At 43.0% G+C, this 22,779-nt stretch overlaps 2 protein-coding genes across 2 annotated transcripts in view; both read left to right on the top strand.

Annotated features, from left to right (window-relative positions):
* LOC136677839 (metal cation symporter ZIP14-like) overlaps positions 1–13,177 on the top strand; it is a 39,263-nt gene extending 26,086 nt beyond the window's left edge. The window contains exons 6-9 of the mRNA XM_066655505.1: positions 2,438–2,629; positions 3,234–3,462; positions 3,598–3,782; positions 9,126–13,177. Coding sequence (XP_066511602.1) covers positions 2,438–2,629; positions 3,234–3,462; positions 3,598–3,782; positions 9,126–9,278 — 759 coding nt within the window. The 3' untranslated portion in view covers positions 9,279–13,177. The remainder of the gene's footprint in view (positions 1–2,437; positions 2,630–3,233; positions 3,463–3,597; positions 3,783–9,125) is intronic.
* A 3,365-nt stretch (positions 13,178–16,542) lies between these two features.
* The window catches only part of LOC136677838 (sushi domain-containing protein 2-like), a 117,401-nt gene continuing 111,164 nt past the window's right edge, over positions 16,543–22,779 (top strand). The window contains exons 1-2 of the mRNA XM_066655504.1: positions 16,543–16,677; positions 19,258–19,456. Coding sequence (XP_066511601.1) covers positions 16,626–16,677; positions 19,258–19,456 — 251 coding nt within the window. The 5' untranslated portion in view covers positions 16,543–16,625. The remainder of the gene's footprint in view (positions 16,678–19,257; positions 19,457–22,779) is intronic.

Here is a 22,779-nt window from a genome sequence, read left to right as displayed (position 1 = left end):
CTCTCTCTGCCCTTACTCTCCTTTCTTCTTTCTCGCTCTCAGTTCAGCAGTGCTTTATTGGCATGAATGTAATACAGTACACTGTTGCTAAAGCATATTACAGAAAATACATAAACATATAGATACAGATACAGTTACAACAACAGGAAATGATATTTACAGGATTACTGATAATCAAATAAGAAAAGGAAAATAGGAGCATGGAGACAATATAGATGTTTAATTATCTGTAATGATCAATAGTGATCATTAATAATCAGTAATAATTAGTTACACTGTTGATTGACCGCACTGGTTGTCCCTCAGGTTGTGGCAGTCTGTCACGTATTTGGCTGCGTGTGTGATCAGCTCCTCCTTCTCTCCCAGTACATACTGGAGCTTCTCTGTATCAGTGAGGAGCAGGAACTCAGGACAGACTCGACTCGCTCTCTGGTAGAACCTGCTTCTGACGGACTCATACTTGGGGCATTGGGTTAGGAAGTGCAGCTCTGTCTCCACCACCGAGAGCTCACAGTGAGAGCACAGCCTGTCCTCTCTGGGAACCCAGTTCTGTCTGTGACGGCCGGTCTCCACAGCCAGACTGTGCTCACTGAGCCTGTACATGGTCAGCGTCTTCCTCAGTGACCTCTCTCTGATGGTTGTGAGGTATTTGGCCAGTGTGTAGTCCCTGTTTAGGGCTGAGTAGCTCTGTAGTTTGTGCTGTTGTTGTATGGTGTGGGTCCAGTGTGTGAGATAGTTGTGTTGTTGTTGGATGATGATGTGTTGGGGTCTGATTTTCTGAGTGAGTTTGTGGTGAGGATGTCTCTCTTTCTCTCTCTCTGAGACTGTGGTGTTTGGGGTCAGTGTGGGGTCAGTGTGATTGGACTGAGGCTGTGGTGTGTTAGGGGTTAGTGCTCGGGGAGGAAGGCCTGTATCCGGGCGTTAATGATACATCAGAACACCTTCCCCAGATTACTGCTCACATACACGCCCCAGTAGTTGTTGGGGTCATATTTGTCTCCACTCTTGTAGATCGGAGAAATAAGCCCCCTGTTCCAGGACTCACGGAAACAGCTTGAAGAACCAGGTTAAATAGCTTTAGTAAAGGCCCTGCGCAGATCAGGGGAGCTGTTCTTCAGCCTCTCAGTCCTGATGCCATCAGGGCCACAGTCTTTCTTGGTTTTAGAGGGCATCGGGCAATTCCTCTGGGGTCAGTTACTGATCCAGTGGGTTCTGGTTGTGGTTTATAGCCAATTCCAAAAGCTCTAACTTACTCTGTGTTTGTTTTTCATTGAGTGTATTTTGTGGTTTCTTTAAATCATTTTTCAGTGGTGTTCAATATGCCTCCATTCTGTACGGGTTGGGCCCGACTGCTGAGATGGTTCCATTTTTCCCAGAACTGGTTCTGATTCATTGATTCTTCAAGTTTGTTTAGAGTGTGTTTATACTGTTGTTGTTATTTTCTTGTGTTGTATTTTTGTCGTAGTTCTGCTTTTTGCGGTTCTCTGTGCTTTTGATTTGAAACTTGTCTGAATTGTTTTCTTATTATTTCTCACTCTTTCTCAAACCCTTTTTCTTCCTGGAGAGTTTTTCTAAGTGATTTTGGTTTTGACGAGGTTTGTTTTGATTGCAGATTGGTATGGTTTTGTTTGGAGTGGAGCTCGGTTGTTGGGTTAGTGTGAGGTCAGTGATCTCGGATGAGTTGATGGCGTTAGGGCTGTCACAATCATGAAATTTTAACTAACGATTATTTGTCATACAACTCACTGCGATTAACTATTTGTCTGCCCCAAAAAAATCAAATGCAACTACGTCTTAAACATCTGTTGTTTACTGGCTTGGCAGTTTCTGGGCGAGGAACACAGAGGCTACATTCACACAGCGGGTCGAGGCACGTGACATGTGAATAGAGAGAAGCGGCACGATCGAGCCACAGCAGTAACATGATCTGCGAAGCTTAGCTGGTCATCAACCATGACACCCAGGTTTCTTACAGCCTTGGTGGGAGCCACTGATAGGGACTCTAGCTTGATGCTGATGTTGATGCCGTTGTGTTCCCAAGTTCAGCGACTGGTGCTGGTGGATGATTTCTCAGGTTTGTTTTATTGGAAGCTTTTACAGCCACCATTTATTAGTAAATCTGACTGTTCTGACGAGTCTGCTGCAGACAGAAGTATGAGCAGATGTCCACAGCCTAAAGCTCCTTACTCATGTGTCTCACCGTTTGTTTAGAAATAGTTAAATAATTAAAGGTCGGATTGATCTGGATCAGTTTGACTCCTCGAGTGTGTTTGACTCACTGATTCTTTTTAAGAACACGTTAATTTGGCAGTGGTCTGACAGTGAAGGCACTGATGGAGGAGGGGTTCATGTCAGTGATGGTGTAGTCGACTACACTAGCCCCAAGAGCTGAGCAGTAAGTGAACCCCGCCTCTGTTTCTCTCTCACTCTCTTTCAGGGAGGTCATGGTCACAGTCATTTAGCGGTGGAGCGCTATACTAACGGAGATGTGGAAGATGGAGTGATGGAGAAGCTGCAGAACGGAGAGATGGGGGGAGGAGGAGGAGGAGTGTCTTTACCCCGAGTTGATGGAGAGATAAGAGGAGTCTCAGAAGACGACAAAATGCTGAGCACAGGACAAACCGTCCAGGTGAGAACAAGAGTGAATTCCAGCATGATTATTATTACTATAACAGCCTGGCTACTATAGCGTCATAGCAACATACTAGCTACAACCTAGCAACTATTTTACACCTAGTTTCCACTGCATTGTACCAACACTACTGGACTCTAATGGTCTCTACTGGACTCTCCCACAGCACCACCCTAAAATGTATCAGTGTTGTCTCTAAACCCCGTCTCTAAGGGGAACAGCGGCCTTTGGAAACCACAACAACGGCGGCGGTAACGTTAAGCAGTGTTTACTCATGGTGTATTGGCATCTGATCTCTGCTGCAGCTGGAGATTTTACAGATGGAGAGTTGGTGCTGGTCGTCTGCGTTGCGTGGCGTAGAGTGACGACTCTCTCTGGACAATCAGCGCTCTTCAAGGTTTACACGCCACAGTTTAGTCCCTACTCGACTCGCTCTGAACCACGAGAGAACAGCCACTAAACAAGAACCCGCTTCCAGAACCAGGACCTGATTCACCTGGTGGAGGAGGGGAACAGACCAGTAGAGTCCAGTAGAAAAGTGCTAAAAATGTAATAATGAGCAACAACATGGAAACTCTCCCTCCCCTCTCTTTCTCTGCAGGACTCTCAGAGTGTAGGGGGTGGAGGGGGTGGGGGTGCAGGGGGCTGTTATTGGCTGAAGGGCAGGTCCTACTCTGATATCGGGACCCTGGCGTGGATGATCACTCTCAGTGACGGACTCCACAACTTCATCGACGGCCTCGCCATCGGAGCCTCCTTCACCGCATCCGTCTTCCAGGGCATCAGCACCTCCGTCGCCATCCTGTGTGAGGAGTTCCCCCACGAGCTGGGTGAGAATACACACACACACACACACACACACATAAACAGTTAAATTAAAGCGCAGGGGTTATTGTCGCCCCCTGCATGTGAAGGTGTGATATTCTGGATTAAATTATTGTGAATGTGTTTGTCGGCCCCTGCAGGTGACTTTGTGATCCTGCTGAATGCGGGGATGAGTATCCAGCAGGCACTGTTCTTTAACTTCCTGTCAGCATGCTGCTGTTATCTGGGAATGGGGTTTGGAATTCTGGCTGGAAATCAGTTCTCTCCAAACTGGATCTTTGCTCTGGCCGGAGGAATGTTTCTCTACATCGCTCTGGCCGACATGGTGAGGCCAACTCTCATTTAACTCTAGTATTTATTACTGTACGCTAAACGATAGGACTAGGGTGCACCGATTTAAAATGTTTTGGGCCTGTACGATTACAGACAATTAGATCCTTGGAGTAGCCGATGCCAATGTTAATAACCTATAATTAGATCCTTGGAGTAGCCGATGCCAATGTTAATAACCTATAATTAGATCATCGCAGTAGCCGATGCCAATGTTAATAACCTATAATTAGTCATCGCAGTAGCCGATGTCGATGTTAATAACCTATAATTAGATCATCGCAGTAGCAGATGCCAATGTTAATAACCTATAATTAGTCATCGCAGTAGCCGATGTCGATGTTAATAACCTATAATTAGATCCTTGGAGTAGCTGATGCCGATGTTAATAACCTATAATTAGATCCTTGGAGTAGCCGATGCCAATGTTAATAACCTATAATTAGATCCTTGGAGTAGCCGATGCCGATGTTAATAACCTATAATTAGATCCTTGGAGTAGCCGATATAGATGTTAATGACCTATAATTAGATCCTTGGAGTAGCCGATATAGATGTTAATGACCTATAATTAGATCCTTGGAGTAGCTGATGCCGATGTTAATAACCTATAATTAGATCATCGCAGTAGCCGATGCCGATGTTAATAACCTATAATTAGTCATCGCAGTAGCCGATGTCGATGTTAATAACCTATAATTAGATCCTTGGAGTAGCTGATGCCGATGTTAATAACCTATAATTAGATCCTTGGAGTAGCTGATGGCGATGTTAATGACCTATAATTAGATCCTTGGAGTAGCCGATGCCAATGTTAATAACCTATAATTAGATCATCGCAGTAGCCGATGCCGATGTTAATAACCTATAATTAGATCATCGCAGTAGCAGATGCCAATGTTAATAACCTATAATTAGTTATCGCAGTAGCCGATGTTAATAACCTATAATTAGATCCTTGGAGTAGCTGATGCCAATGTTAATAACCTATAATTAGATCCTTGGAGTAGCCGATGCCGATGTTAATAACCTATAATTAGATCCTTGGAGTAGCCGATGCCGATGTTAATAACCTATAATTAGATCCTTGGAGTAGCCGATATAGATGTTAATGACCTATAATTAGATCCTTGGAGTAGCCGATATAGATGTTAATGACCTATAATTAGATCCTTGGAGTAGCTGATGCCGATGTTAATGACCTATAATTAGATCCTTGGAGTAGCCGATGTCAATGTTAATAACCTATAATTAGATCATCGCAGTAACCGATGCCGATGTTAATAACCTATAATTAGATCCTTGGAGTAGCCGATGCCAATGTTAATAACCTATAATTAGATCATCGCAGTAGCCGATGCCGATGTTAATAACCTATAATTAGATCCTTGGAGTAGCCGATGCCAATGTTAATAACCTATAATTAGATCATCGCAGTAGCCAATGCCGATGTTAATAACCTTTAATTAGATCCTTGGAGTAGCCAATACAGATATTAATAACCTATAATTAGATCCTTGGAGTAGCCGATACAGATGTTAATAACCTATAATTAGATCCTTGGAGTAGCCGATACAGATGTTAATAACCTATAATTAGATCCTTGGAGTAGCCGATACAGATGTTAATAACCTATAATTAGATCCTTGGAGTAGCCGATACAGATGTTAATAACCTATAATTAGATCCTTGGAGTAGCCGATACTGATGTTAATAACTTGTAATTAGATCCTTGAAGTAGCCGATACTGATGTTAATAATCTATAATTAGATCATCCCAGTAGCCGATGCCGATGTTAATAATCTATAATAAGGTCCTTGGAGTAGCCGATGCCGATGTTAATAACCTATAATTAGATCATCGCAGTAGCCGATGTTAAGAACCTATAATTAGATCATCGCAGTAGCCGATGCCGATGTTAATAACCTATAATTAGATCCTTGGAGTAGCCGATACAGATGTTAATAACCTATAATTAGATCCTTGGAGTAGCTGATGCCAATGTTATTAACCTATAATTAGATCCTTGGAGTAGCCGATGCCGATGTTAATAACCTATAATTAGATCCTTGGAGTAGCCGATATAGATGTTAATGACCTATAATTAGATCCTTGGAGTAGCCGATATAGATGTTAATGACCTATAATTAGATCCTTGGAGTAGCTGATGCCGATGTTAATGACCTATAATTAGATCCTTGGAGTAGCCGATGTCAATGTTAATAACCTATAATTAGATCATCGCAGTAGCCGATGCCGATGTTAATAACCTATAATTAGATCCTTGGAGTAGCTGATGCCAATGTTAATAACCTATAATTAGATCATCGCAGTAGCCGATGCCGATGTTAATAACCTATAATTAGATCCTTGGAGTAGCCGATGCCAATGTTAATAACCTATAATTAGATCATCGCAGTAGCCAATGCCGATGTTAATAACCTTTAATTAGATCCTTGGAGTAGCCAATACAGATATTAATAACCTATAATTAGATCCTTGGAGTAGCCGATACAGATGTTAATAACCTATAATTAGATCCTTGGAGTAGCCGATACAGATGTTAATAACCTATAATTAGATCCTTGGAGTAGCCGATACAGATGTTAATAACCTATAATTAGATCCTTGGAGTAGCCGATACAGATGTTAATAACCTATAATTATATCCTTGGAGTAGCCGATACTGATGTTAATAACTTGTAATTAGATCCTTGAAGTAGCCGATACTGATGTTAATAATCTATAATTAGATCATCCCAGTAGCCGATACTGATGTTAATAATCTATAATTAGATCATCCCAGTAGCCGATGCCGATGTTAATAATCTATAATAAGGTCCTTGGAGTAGCCGATGCCGATGTTAATAACCTATAATTAGATCATTGCAGTAGCCGATGTTAAGAACCTATAATTAGATCATCGCAGTAGCCGATGCCGATGTTAATAACCTATAATTAGATCCTTGGAGTAGCCGATACAGATGTTAATAACCTATAATTAGATCATCGCAGTAGCCAATGCCGATGTTAATAACCTATAATTAGATCCTTGGAGTAGCCGATACAGATGTTAATAACCTATAATTAGATCCTTGGAGTAGCCGATACTGATGTTAATAACTTGTAATTAGATCCTTGAAGTAGCCAATACTGATGTTAATAATCTATAATTAGATCATCCCAGTAGCCGATGCCGATGTTAATAATCTATAATAAGGTCCTTGGAGTAGCCGATGCCGATGTTAATAACCTATAATTAGATCATCGCAGTAGCCGATGTTAAGAACCTATAATTAGATCATCGCAGTAGCCGATGCCGATGTTAATAACCTATAATTAGATCCTTGGAGTAGCCGATACAGATGTTAATAATCTATAATTAGATCATCGCAGTAGCCAATGCCGATGTTAATAACCTATAATTAGATCCTTGGAGTAGCCAATACAGATATTAATAACCTATAATTAGATCCTTGGACTAGCCGATACAGATGTTAATAACCTATAATTAGATCCTTGGAGTAGCCGATACAGATGTTAATAACCTATAATTAGATCCTTGGAGTAGCCGATACTGATGTTAATAACTTGTAATTAGATCCTTGAAGTAGCCGATACTGATGTTAATAATCTATAATTAGATCATCCCAGTAGCCGATGCCGATGTTAATAATCTATAATAAGGTCCTTGGAGTAGCCGATGCCGATGTTAATAACCTATAATTAGATCATCGCAGTAGCCGATGTTAAGAACCTATAATTAGATCATCGCAGTAGCCGATGCCGATGTTAATAACCTATAATTAGATCCTTGGAGTAGCCGATACAGATGTTAATAATCTATAATTAGATCATCGCAGTAGCCAATGCCGATGTTAATAACCTATAATTAGATCCTTGGAGTAGCCAATACAGATATTAATAACCTATAATTAGATCCTTGGACTAGCCGATACAGATGTTAATAACCTATAATTAGATCCTTGGAGTAGCCGATACAGATGTTAATAACCTATAATTAGATCCTTGGAGTAGCCGATGCCGATGTTAATAACCTATAATTAGATCCTTGGAGTAGCCGATACAGATGTTAATAACCTATAATTAGATCATCGCAGTAGCCGATACTTATGTTAATAACTTGTAATTAGATCCTTGGAGTAGCCGATACTGATGTTAATAACTTGTAATTAGATCATCGCAGTAGCCGATGCCGATGTTAATAACCTATAATAAGGTCCTTGGAGTAGCTGATGCCGATGTTAATAACCTATAATTAGATCCTTGGAGTAGCCGATGCCGATGTTAATAACCTATAATTAGATCCTTGGAGTAGCCGATGCCGATGTTAATAACCTATAATTAGATCCTTGGAGTAGCCGATGCCGATGTTAATAACCTATAATTAGATCCTTGGAGTAGCCGATGCCGATGTTAATAACCTATAATTAGATCCTTGGAGTAGCCGATGCCGATGTTAATAACCTATAATTAGATCCTTGGAGTAGCCGATGCCGATGTTAATAACCTATAATTAGATCCTTGGAGTAGCCGATGCCGATGTTAATAACCTATAATTAGATCCTTGGAGTAGCCGATGCCGATGTTAATAACCTATAATTAGATCCTTGGAGTGTTAATACACTATAATCTTTTGTAGTGAAAGCAGATTCACATTGGATTAAAACTAAATTAATTTGTATCCTGTGTGGTCTTAGGACGATCCTTTTCTCTACTTTTGAATATTATAAGTTTATTATTTGTAATTCCTTTATATTCTTATCACAGATTTACTGCTGGTTCTGTGTGAATGGTTTCTAGCAGGGCACCGATTAGTGCAGCACCAGGTCTGTTTTGAAGTGCGAGGGAAGTGTGTGTGTGTGTGTTCATCTGTGTGTGTGTGTGTTCATCTGTGTGTGCGTGTAATGAGCGTCACTGAAATTTTAAATTAGTTTTCACCCTTAAAGCCAAAAACAGAAAGGAAATTCATCATATGATGGAGAACTTTAATCCCAGAAACTGTTCTCTGAAGAAACTGAAAAACGTAGTTGTGTATTTACAGGCATCAGTGCACCATGTTATCAGTGTAATAGCAGCTAACATTCTAATATCGGAGGATAGCTAGTATTACAGTGTTGTTACTGTTCAGAATGTTAGAATCATTACTCATTACTGTACAATCAGTGTATAATTGCTTTTAACTGTACAGAACCCTCACTGTTATGTACAGTGTTATACTTGTGTTATTAAGGTACAGTAGTAGCATTAGACCTTTAATTATCATTTCATACCTGTGTTGTCACTGTGCTGTAACTGTGTTGTGTCTGTGTCCAGTTCCCGGAGATGAATGAAGTGAGTCGGGAGGAGGAGGAGGCCGGAGGGAGTGGACTGTTTTTGACGTTCCTGATTCAGAACGCGGGGCTGCTGACAGGGTTCGGGATCATGCTGCTACTCACGGTTTATTCGGGACAGATCCGGCTTGGATAGCAGGATTTAACTCAGACTTAAACCTAAACCTGAGCTTTTAAGTTGAACTTTACCCCGTCCTCGGGGGAAACTCGCCCAAAGATTCGAGACGGAACAGCATTGGTCTCAGAGTTAAACTCTGAACCGGAATCACGGACCGGCTGGTCTCGGTCTGGACCAAAACACGGATCGATCAAGACCATTGAACACTAATCTAGGACCCGGAATACGGACCGAACTGACCAAATGATCAAGATGCAACTGACCAGTTCTAGAATATGCACATTAATGGACTCCTCTCTCTCTGTTCCGCTCCGTCTCTTTCTTCTCACTGATTCCAGTCCGGATTTTCCTCTAACGTTCCCTGTTCCTCTGGTTTCCCACTGCCTCACCCTCTGTTTAATTCCTTTATTCTGTTGTCTGTTGTTTAGAGCTGTTTAAACAGGCGCTAGACCAGTCTTCAACACGTTACGGTGCTACGGTGAACCCCCTGTTACCTGTCTGTTACCTGCTACATGTATAAATCTCTAAAGGCAGTTCTCGGCTGTGTCCTAAACACAGTGTGTTTGTCTTTGTAACCTGGAGTTTAGATTAGATTGTGACCTCTGGAGCTGAGGGTTAATCCCAGCTCTCGGCTCTGTCTCTGTGACTGGGACTTCTCTCAGATCGCCATGTTTGACTTAGACGACGTAAACATCTTTACATTTCTCAGAGAGGAATATCCTCCTCGGTTCAGTCCGTGTGGTCGGGACGCTGAGGCTCTGAATCAGACAGGTGACTGACCTCGGTTCAGTCCTGACTCCTCTCGCCTCAGAGGTCAAACAGTTCCCATGCTTTTGGAAAAATATCTTTTTAATTATTCTGTAGCAATAGTTCAAGTTTTCCTTCGGTTCCAAATGAAAATGCCCTGGAATTAAACAAAACCCAGATTATAAACAATATCATAAACAACAAATCAACAACAAAAAACAAAAGCAGAATTTTTCAACACCCTAGCAACCACCTGGGATAGTCCCCCCACTTCTAGCAACAGCCTAAAATTGACCTGGGTTAGTCCCCCCCACTAGAAACCCCCTAGCAACAGCCTAGTGACCACCTGGGATCAGTGACCTGTTTAAATAAAGTTAATAAATAAAAATTGTAAAATTGGAGCTAATTAGAATAATGTGGTTCTCTCAGCGTTAGATTGGAGCCGGGTTTCAGACGATCTGACCTTCATCTTTAACATCTTTCTCCTTTGTTTTGACAGAGTTGTTTAGTCTTCGTAAGGATGGAGGAATGAACCGATGGTGTGACTAGTGGAGGAGGGAGGGAGGGATGAGGGTAGTGTTTGTATTCTCTCTAGTTTCTGAGCTGAGTGTGTTATTCCTAAAGATTTTTACTGTAGTTTGTTTGTTTGTTTGTTTACTGTCGTTGTTTGTGGCAGTAAACGCAGGGTTTGAATGAAGGGTTTTGTTTAGAAAAATTATTTAAATCGATTTAAACTGAATTTTAGGTTAAGGCTTTGGGATTTATTGTGAATCCTCCAGGAAACAGTTGAGTAGGCGGAGCCATGACCATATAAGGACTTCCTGTTCAGTGCTGCTCTGATTCTTCAGACATTCCACTTTAAATCTTTTTTCTTTAATATAATTTATATGTAGAAATTTTAATGATGGATCATTTACATATGGATGTGTTTCAAGATGTGGACACCAACTGGCGCCGTGGGGATTATTTACAGTGGGTAGAGAGGCTTTATCATTTTTGCACTCATTTAAAAGAAATTTTTTTTAAAAGTTTGTAAACTATTTATACTTCTTTTTTTAACACTGAGTAAAGAAAATTAATTCATTTTATGCTGCTGTTGTGTGATACTATAGCAACCGCATAGCAACACCTTAGAAATGACTTGGATTAATATAGCAGCTGCCTAGTAACAATCTAGCACCCACCTGGAATACTATATCACACGCCTAGCAACACCCTAACAACCACATATAATTACCCAAGCAACCACCTGGAATACTATATCACACACCGGGCAACAACCTAGCATCCATATATAATTAGCCTAGAAACCACCTGGAACACTATATCACATACCTAGAAACACCCTAGAAACCACATATAATTAGCTTAGAAACCACCTGGAATACTATATCACACGCCTAGGAACAAATTAGCAACCACATATAATAACCCTAGCAACCACCTGGAATACTATATCACACACCGGGCAACAACCTAGCATCCATATATAATTACCCTAGAAAACACCTGGAATACTATATCACACGCCTAGAAACAACCTAGCAACCACATATAATTACCCCAGCAACCACCTGGAATAATATCACACACCTCACAACACCCTAGCAACCATATATTACTCTAGCAACCCACTGGAATATTATAACACACTCCAACAGCATCCTTAGCAACCACATTGAATATTATAACACACCCTAGCAATAGCCCAGAAGCCATATATAATTATCCTAGCAACCACCTAGAATACTATAACACACCCTAACAACTGCATAACCATACTTCACTAACCAATGAAAAATGCCGTCGCAAGCAACTGGAATACCATAGCACCCACCTAGCAACAACTTGGCAACCACCCAATCACAATGTACCTTAATGATTATTATGATTATTATTCTGTTTGAGGTCAGCAGTTAAGTTAAGTGCAGGGGGCGGAGCTGAATGTTGTGTAACTGTAGTTGGTTTAAAAGTCCTGCGCTAGGAATAAATGAGTCAGTTTAAAGCAGCTGTTCCTAAAGTTACTCATCACATCTTTAACCTGTTGCTCCTTTTATTTACTCTGCTGTGTATCAGTGTCTAGAACCTGCTTTGAGTTCAGTATCTAGAGCCTTCTCTGCTGTTTGAGAGGAAAGCTCAGGAGAACGTGTCTGAAGCTCTCTGTTATTGTTTGATGTAGAACTGATGGGTTGATGATGTCATCGTCTAATAACTGAAGCCAGTTTGTGTTTAATTCTGATGAAGCCATTGATTTTGTCTCCACCTCTGATTATTATTATTATTACTGTATTATTATTTTCTTAATGTTTAGTGCGAGATTAGTTTGTTTTTGTTTGTGGTTGTTGTGAGTCGCTGGAGCCGAGTCTGTGCAATAGTTTTGTGCAATGGATGAAAACTCTAGAATTTACTGGAAAACAAATAGAAACCTGTGCAAAACCGGTCTGTGTTTCTGAGCTTTAAATTCCTCACATTCTCCCTCGGATTCACTACAGGCCGGAATACCGCTCCTGATCCTGACGTTCCTGTTCATGCAGTTAATAAAAGTCTGTTTTGGAAGTGATCAGGAATGAGACGCAGTGTTTGTGTTGTGTGTAATCTTCACTCTCTCTCTCTCACACACACACACGTTCACGTAATTTCACACGCACTCACGCATGCTCACACTCACACACTCTCTCAGACATGCTCACACTCACACACACACTAACACGCTCACACATGCTCACACGTTCACGCACACTCACACATGCTCACACACACGCACTAACATGCTCACACTCACACACGCACTAACACACACTCACCCTTTCTCACATGCTCACGCGTTCACGCACTCTCACATATGCTCACACTCTCACACACACACTAATACACGCTCACACTTTCTCTCACATGCTCACACGTTCACGCACTAACACACGCTCACGCTCACACACACGCACTAACAAACGCTCACACTTTCTCACACACGCTCCCATTCTCTCACACATGCTCACACGTTCACGCACTCTCACATATTAGTGATGGGAATTTCGGCTCTTTTTGGGGAGCCGGCTCTTTTGGCTCGGCTCTTCATAAAGAGCCGGCTCTTTCAGCTCCTAAATGGCTCTTTGTTTTACCACATTTTTCCACTGGTACAGAACAATATTACCTACATTTTACATGACTGTATGGACAAAACATTATTTTTCAATATTAAAAATAATAAATAGTATTGCAATGGCCATTTGTTTTTAATGCTGTCTTGTAATAACTCACTGATTGCACTCACACATTCAATTGTATAAATAACTGGATTTTTATTTAAACACCTTAATAAAAATCACTTGTAAACTCTGAAGTATAGCCAGTGGAACCCAAAAGGTAGGTATTACAAAATAGCTTATTAAATTAAAATAATCATCCATTTCTGGGTAATAAAATAAACAAATACCCTGCAAAGTGCAAAACAGCAGCATTCAACTTTAGTGATTAAAAAAACCACAACTGTCAACAAACATTTAACTGATTTAACATTTTCTTCAACTATTTTTTGAAAGGCAGATTGGCATTCAGGAAAACCAAGTGTCTCAGCTTGGAGGGGTTGATCCGGTTTCTTCTCTCTGTCCTTATCTGCCCAGTTTTTGAAAATACTGCTTTTTTTCCTTTCAGTCATTTTTCTCCCTTCGGCTCTCCCTCTTCACTTTCCTCCTGTTTGCCACCCCACCCCTCCCCTCCCTGCTTGGTGGTATAACCCTTCGCTGATTGGTACCTTTGCTTGTTGTTCTCTGATTGGTTGAATGACTATGGAATCAGATTTGTGCCAGAAAGAATCGCACAAAAAAAAAATCATCTTGAGATAGTGCGTGCTCTCTGAGTTTTGTGCGCCAGCTGCACGAGTTTTGTGCGCATGCTCTGAGTTCTGCGCGTGCTCTCTGAGTTTTGTGCGCCTGATCCCTGAGTTTTGCGAGCAGTTTTGGCACAAAGCTCTCGCGTGGGCGGGACTTCTTATTGGTACCTTCCCATTGGCTAATGAGTTTTTGAGTGACAACTCAGTGCCCACGTCATTCGTTGCAGCTCAGCGTGAAACAGAATAAATGAGCATTTATTTGTAAAATATTACTTATGAGTGCTTGATTTTCTGTTCAGAAACCTATCCTGTACTAACATCACAGTTAATCTGTTTTTAACAAATGCCTTATGTGCATTTTGTTACAGGAGGTCTCAGAGAAAAGAGAGACATCACATACAAGAGTGTGTGTGTAATGCGTTATATTCTGCAAAAGCGGAATCCCAAAGCCGAATACACACGCTTCCTGCACTCAGAGTCGTGAACAACGTTCAGGGCACTAAGTTGTCACTCAAAAACAATCCACCGACCAAAAACACCCAGCCGACAGCGTCTTGTGTCACTGATGAAGGACTAGAGGACGAGCGACACACGCTGTGCAGCGACAGATGAGCTACTGTCTGGACAGTGGGGGGACAGTGGAGCTGAGAGAGGGGACAGTGCATTTATTTACATTTACATTTATGCATTTGGCAGATGCTTTACAAAAGCGACTTACAAAAGAGGATCTAACATTCAAACTACAGCGCAATTTGAGAGAGGGGACAGTGGAGCTGAGAGAGGGGGCAGTGAGGGGACAATGGAGTTGAGACAGGGGACAGTGAGGGGACAGTGGAGCTGAGAGAGGGGTCAGTGAGGGGACAGTGGAGCTGAGAGAGGGGACAGTGTGGGGACAGTGGAGCTGAGAGAGGGGTCAGTGAGGGGACAGTGGAGCTGAGAGAGGGGACAGTGTGGGGACAGTGGAGCTGAGAGAGGGGACAGTGAGGGGACAGTGGAGCTGAGAGAGGGGTCAGTGAGGGGACAGTGGAGCTGAGAGAGGGGACAGTGAGGGGACAGTGGGGCTGAGAGAGGGGTCAGTGAGGGGACAGTGGAGCTGAGAGAGGGGACAGTGTGGGGACAGTGGAGCTGAGAGAGGGGACAGTGAGGGGACAGTGGAGCTGAGAGAGGGGTCAGTGAGGGGACAGTGGAGCTGAGAGAGGGGACAGTGAGGGGACAGTGGAGCTGAGAGAGGGGACAGTGTGGGGACAGTGGAGCTGAGAGAGGGGACAGTGAGGGGACAGTGGAGCTGAGAGAGGGGACAGTGAGGGGACAGTGGAGCTGAGAGAGGGGACAGTGAGGGGACAGTGGAGCTGAGAGAGGGGTCAGTGAGGGGACAGTGGAGCTGAGAGAGGGGTCAGTGAGGGGACAGTGGGGCTGAGAGAGGGGACAGTGAGGGGACAGTGGAGCTGAGAGAGGGGACAGTGAGGGGACAGTGGAGCTGAGAGAGGGGACAGTGAGGGGACAGTGGAGCTGAGAGAGGGGACAGTGAGGGGACAGTGGAGCTGAGAGAGGGGTCAGTGAGGGGACAGTGGAGCTGAGAGAGGGGACAGTGAGGGGACAGTGGAGCTGAGAGAGGGGACAGTGAGGGGACAGTGGAGCTGAGAGAGGGGTCAGTGAGGGGACAGTGGAGCTGAGAGAGGGGTCAGTGAGGGGACAGTGGAGCTGAGAGAGGAGACAGGGAGGGGACAGTGGGGCTGAGAGAGGGGTCAGTGAGGGGACAGTGGAGCTGAGAGAGGGGACAGTGTGGGGACAGTGGAGCTGAGAGAGGGGACAGTGAGGGGACAGTGGAGCTGAGAGAGGGGACAGTGAGGGGACAGTGGAGCTGAGAGAGGGGTCAGTGAGGGGACAGTGGAGCTGAGAGAGGGGACAGTGAGGGGACAGTGGAGCTGAGAGAGGGGACAGTGAGGGGACAGTGGAGCTGAGAGAGGGGTCAGTGAGGGGACAGTGGAGCTGAGAGAGGGGTCAGTGAGGGGACAGTGGAGCTGAGAGAGGGGGCAGTGAGGGGACAGTGGAGCTGAGAGAGGGGGCAGTGAGGGGACAGTGGAGCTGAGAGAGGGGGCAGTGAGGGGACAGTGGAGCTGAGAGAGGGGTCAGTGAGGGGACAGTGGAGCTGAGAGAGGGGGCAGTGTGGGGACAGTGGAGCTGAGAGAGGGGGCAGTGAGTGGACAGTGGAGCTGAGAGAGGGGGCAGTGAGGGGACAGTGGAGCTGAGAGAGGGGACAGTGAGGGGACAGTGGAGCTGAGAGAGGGGACAGTGAGGGGACAGTGGAGCTGAGAGAGGGGTCAGTGAGGGGACAGTGGAGCTGAGAGAGGGGACAGTGAGGGGACAGTGGAGCTGAGAGAGGGGACAGTGAGGGGACAGTGGAGCTGAGAGAGGGGACAGTGAGGGGACAGTGGAGCTGAGAGAGGGGGCAGTGTGGGGACAGTGGAGCTGAGAGAGGGGACAGTGAGGGGACAGTGAACAGGAGGCAGGTGTAAATATTTCTGTAAGTTAACTATAAGTTAAGCCTGAGAAGAATGAGACTTTTATTGTGAAGTGCAGACAGCTGTAGTAAAGCCAGGGCTGAGATGAGTTTACAGTCATAAAGAGTTCAGAACTCGACCCTGAGCGTTGGTAAAATTTAATCTCTTTATTTTACACTTTTTAGAGTTAACTTTACTTTCATGACTCTTTTTAACTCTGCTTCAGTAAAAATCAGGACTTTATTTTCAATGTTTTTACATAAAAACTAATTTATGAATAAATAAAAAATGAGGATCATCTTCATTTTCATCTGGACGCAGATTCTTACACAAACTAATGGTAAGTTACAAAAAGAAGTGAGTCTGATATTTTTGGAATTGTCCCATTCCACCTTAAACGGTGCAGCACAATTTAAAACGGAATGGAACAAGAACAAAAAAAAAGTCAATTTAACTCTCTTCAGCGTTTTCCTCTTGTGCTTTTTCTTTTTTTAAAAATCCTGCAGCTTTCACCTTAAACCCTCCCCGTGTCAGTCATCAGCGACTTTAAACTTTAACCCTTAATTACATTAAATATTAACTCACGAACTTTCCACTGTGTTCAGTTTAATATCCGCACGCTTCATTCTCACCGCTCAGCGCCAGGGGGCGGGTTTAAGGTGGTATTGTCCACTCTCACTATCATCAGTTTAAAGTGTTTTACAACACACACAAACACACGCTTTACACACTCTCTCTCTCTCTCTCTCTCTCTCTCTCTCTCTCTCTCTCTCTCTCTCTGTATATATAGTGTTTGTAGATTATTTCTTTGTTGTAACAATGTTTCTTGGCAGTAACGGAGTGGGATGTGTTCATTTGTAAACAGTGAAACATATTTGTGACTTGTGTTTAATTTGTGGATTAACATTTACACATTTATAAAGTACTTTGAGACTAATCTCTCTCCACACAGAAGAAGCTGCTTGTCTTTGGCAGAGAGGATTTGGCAAATTTTTCATGGCACAACCCACACACTCAGCTCTACTGCTCCTCCCACAAATGCATGTTCCTTACAAAGGTGGCACCATTTAAAATGGAAATTAACAGGCTCCAAAGGTGTAAGATTTACTGCCAAGGAGCACTGTTACAAGAAAGAAATACTCTACCAAACACACATTTACTTACTTTATGTGCTTTGTTTATATACACACATTCTCTCTCACTGTTGGTCTGGTAGGTCAGTCATGTGAGTGAGTGTGAGAGTGACATGGTGCTTGTGGGTGCCTGTGAGTGACCGGATGAGTGTGTGAGTGACTGGTGTTGTTGATCTGGTAGTTAAGTCATGTGAGTGTGTGAGTGACAGAGTGAGTGTATGAGTGACAGTGTGACTCTGAGTGACAGTGTGACTGTGTGAGTGACTGGTGTTGTTGATCTGGTAGTTAAGTCATGTGAGTGACACTCAAGTGACAGTGTGACTGTGTGAGGGACAGTGTGACTGTGTGAGGGACAGTGTGATTGTATGAGTGAAAGTGTGATTGTGTGAGTGACAGAGTGAGTGTGTGAGTGACTGTGTGATTGTATGAGTGACAGTGTGATTGTGTGAGTGATCGTGTGAGTGACAGTGTGATTGTGTGAGTGACCGTGTGAGTGACTGTGTGGGTGACTGGTGTTGTTGATCTGGTAGTTAAGTCATGTGAGTGACACTCAAGTGACAGTGTGAGTGTGTGAGTGACAGTGTGATTGTGTGAGTGACCGTGTGAGTGACTGTGTGATTGTATGAGTGACTGTGTGATTGTATGAGTGACAATGTGATTGTGTGAGTGACTGGTGTTGTTGATCTGATAGTTAAGTCATGTGAGTGACACTCAAGTGACAGTGTGACCATGTGAGTAACAGTGTGATTGTGTGAGGGACAGTGTGACTGTGATTGTGCGAGGGACAGTGTGATTGTATGAGTGACAATGTGACTGTGTGAGTGACAGTGGTAGGTCTGGTAGGTCAGTCGTGTGAGTGACAGTGTGACTGTGTGAGGGACAGTGTGACTCTGTGAGTGACAGTGTGATTGTATGTGTGACTGTGTGAGTGACCAGTGTTGTTGGTCTGGTAGGTCAGTAATGTGAGTGACAGAGTGAGTGTGTGAGTGACCGGTGTGTTTGGTCTGGTAGGTCAGTAATGTGAGTGTGTAAGTGACCGGTGATGTTGGCCTCATAGGTCAGTAATGTGAGTGTGTGAGTGACCGGTGATGTTGGTCTGGTAGGTCAGTAATGTGAGTGTGTGAGTGAAGGGTGATGTTGGTCTGGTAGGTCAGTAATGTGAGTGACAGTGTGAGTGTGTGAGTGACCACTGTGTTTGGTCTGGTAGGTCAGTAATGTGAGTGACAGAGTGAGTGTGTGAGTGACCACTGTGTTTGGTCTGGTAGGTCAGTAATGTGAGTGACAGAGTGAGTGTGTGAGTGACCACTGTGTTTGGTCTGGTAGGTCAGTAATGTGAGTGACAGAGTGAGTGTGTGAGTGACCGGTGTGTTTGGTCTGGTAGGTCAGTAATGTGAGTGTGTGAGTGACCGGTGATGTTGGCCTCATAGGTCAGTAATGTGAGTGTGTGAGTGACCGGTGATGTTGGCCTCATAGGTCAGTAATGTGAGTGTGTGAGTGACCGGTGATGTTGGTCTGGTAGGTCACTAATGTGAGTGTGTGAGTGAAGGGTGATGTTGGTCTGGTAGGTCAGTAATGTGAGTGACAGTGTGAGTGTGTGAGTAACCACTGTGTTTGGTCTGGTAGGTCAGTAATGTGAGTGACAGAGTGAGTGTGTGAGTGACCGGTGATGTTGGTCTGGTAGGTCAGTAATGTGAGAGAGTGTGTGTGACTGGTGATGTTGGTCTGGTAGTTCATTCGTGTGAGTGACAGAGTGAGTGTGTGAGTGACTGGTGTGTTTGGTCTGGTAGGTCAGTCATGTGAGGGACGCTGTGGACAGACGTTGTCAGGATGTTCCTGTCTCTCTTCCTGTCGGAGGCTGGGGAGCTGCTGTTCAGATCTGGATCAGTTCTGTTTGGAAATCTCTCCCCATTCCGGATCTGTTCTCGGGGGATCAGACTTCCGAATTCTCCACGTCCGCTTCAACTCCAGCTCCACACTCCGATGCAGGTCCTGCACTCTCACCTTTTCACAATTAACTCACTCACTCAGACTTAACTCACCACTTCACATTTATTTCACACACTCACATTTATCTCACCCACTCACATTTATCTCACCAACCCTCATTTATCTCACACACTCACATTTATATCACCCACTAATATTTATCTCACCCCATTCACATTTATCTCACCCACTCACATTTATCTCACCCCTTCACATTTAACTCACCCATTCACATTTATTTCACCCCTTCACATTTATCTCACCAACTCACGTTTAACTCACCCACTCACATTTATTTCACCCCTTCACATTTATCTCACCCACTCACATTTATCTCACCAACTCACATTTATCTCACCCACTCACATTTATTTCACCCCTTCACATTTATCTCACCCACTCACATTTATTTCACCAACTCACATTTATGTCACCCACTCACATTTAACTCACCCACTCACATTTAACTCACCCACTCACATTTATCCCACCCACTCACATTTATGTCACCCCTTCACATTTAACTCACTCATTCACATTTATTTCACCCCTTCACATTTATCTCACCAACTCACATTTATCTCACCCACTCACATTTATCTCACCAACTCACATTTAACTCACCCACTCACATTTATCTCACCAACTCACATTTAACTCACCCACTCACATTTATTTCACCAGCTCACATTTATCTCACCCACTCACATTTAACTCACCCACTCACATTTAACTCACCCACTCACATTTATCTCACCCCTTCACATTTATCTCACCAACTAACATTTATCTCACCCACTCACATTTAACTCACCCCTTCACATTAAACTCACACACTCACATTTATCTCACCCACTCACATTTAACTCACCACTTAATATTTAACTCACCCCTTCACATTAAACTCACCCACTCACATTTATCTCACCCACTCACATTTAACTCACCCCTTCACATTTATCTCACCCACTCACATTTAACTCACCACTTAATATTTAACTCACCCCTTCACATTAAACTCACCCACTCACATTTATCTCACCCACTCACATTTAACTCACCCCTTCACATTTATCTCACCCACTCACATTTAACTCACCCTTCACATTTATCTCACCCACTCACATTTATCTCACCCCTTCACATTTAACTCACCCACTCACATTAAACTCACACACTCACATTTATCTCACCCCTTCACATTTATCTTACCCCCTCACATTTATCTCACCCACTCACATTTATCTCACCCCTTCACATTTATCTCACCAATTACATCTATCTCACCCACTCACATTTATCTCATCAACCCTCATTTATCTCACCCCTTCACATTTATTTCACCCCTTCACATTTATCTCACCAACTCACATTTATTTCACCCCTTCACATTTATCTCACCAACTCACATTTATCTCACCCACTCACATTTATCTCACACCTTCACATATATATCACCCATTCACATTTGTCTCACACACTCACATTTATCTCACACACTCACATTTATCTCACCCCTTTACATTTATCTCACCCCTTCACATTTAACTCACCCCTTCACATTTAACTCACCCACTCACATTTATCTCACCCCTTCACATTTAACTCACCCCTTTACATTTATCTCACCCTTTCACATTTATCTCACCCCTTCACATTTAACTCACCCCTTCACATTTAACTCACCCCTTCACATTTAACTCACCCACTCACATTTATCTCACCCCTTCACATTTAAGTCACCCATTCACATTTATTTCACCCCTTCACATTTATCTCACCAACTCACATTTAATTCACCCCTTCACATTTAACTCACCCCTTCACATTTAACTCACTCACTCACATTTATCTCACCCCTTCACATTTATCTCACCAACCCTCATTTATCTCACCCCATTCCCATTTATCTCACACACTCACATTTATTTCACCCCTTCACATTTAACTCACCCATTCACATTTATTTCACCCCTTCACATTTATCTCACCAACTCACATTTATTTCACCCCTTCACATTTATCTCACCAACTCACATTTATCTCACCCACTCACATTTAACTCACACCTTCACATATATATCACCCATTCACATTTGTCTCACACACTCACATTTATCTCACACATTCACATTTATCTCACCCCATCCACATTTATCTCACACACTCACATTTATCTCACCCCTTTACATTTATCTCACCCCTTCACATTTAACTCACCCACTCACATTTATCTCACCCCTTCACATTTAACTCACCCCTTTACATTTATCTCACCTTTTCACATTTATCTCACCCCTTCACATTTAACTCACCCCTTCACATTTAACTCACCCCTTCACATTTAACTCACCCACTCACATTTATCTCACCCCTTCACATTTAAATCACCCATTCACATTTATTTCACCCCTTCACATTTATCTCACCAACTCACATTTTACTCACCCCTTCACATTTAACTCACCCCTTCACATTTAACTCACTCACTCACATTTATCTCACCCCTTCACATTTATCTCACCAACCCTCATTTATCTCACCAACCCTCATTTATCTCACCCCATTCCCATTTATCTCACACACTCACATTTATTTCACCCCTTCACATATAACTCACCCATTCACATTTATTTCACCCCTTCACATTTAACTCACACCTTCACATATATATCACCCATTCACATTTGTCTCACACACTCACATTTATCTCACACATTCACATTTATCTCACCCCATCCACATTTATCTCACACACTCACATTTATCTCACCCCTTTACATTTATCTCACCCCTTCACATTTAACTCACACCTTCACATTTTTCTCACCCCTTCACATTTAACTCACCCCTTCACATTTAACTCACCCACTCACATTTTTCTCACCCCTTCACATATATCTCACACATTCACATTGATCTCACCCCATCCACATTTATCTCACACACTCACATTTATCTCACCCATTCACATTTCTCACCCACTCACATTTATCTCAACCCTTCACATTTATCTCACCCCTTTACATTTGACTCACCCCTTCACATTTGACTCACCCCTTCACATTTATCTCACCCACTCACATTTATCTCACCCCTTCACATTTAACTCACCCCTTCACATTTAACTCACCCCTTCACATTTAACTCACCCACTCACATTTATCTCACCCCTTCAATTTTAAGTCACCCATTCACATTTATTTCACCCCTTCACATTTATCTCACCAACTCACATTTAACTCACCCCTTCACATTTAACTCACTCACTCACATTTATCTCACCCCTTCACATTTATCTCACCAACCCTCATTTATCTCAC

This window comes from Hoplias malabaricus, chromosome Y (assembly GCF_029633855.1).
Source record: "Hoplias malabaricus isolate fHopMal1 chromosome Y, fHopMal1.hap1, whole genome shotgun sequence".
Classification (NCBI taxonomy): Eukaryota; Metazoa; Chordata; class Actinopteri; order Characiformes; family Erythrinidae; genus Hoplias; species Hoplias malabaricus.
The sequence above is the reverse complement of the archived record's forward strand: the minus strand, read 5'-3'. Positions and strand labels throughout refer to the sequence as shown.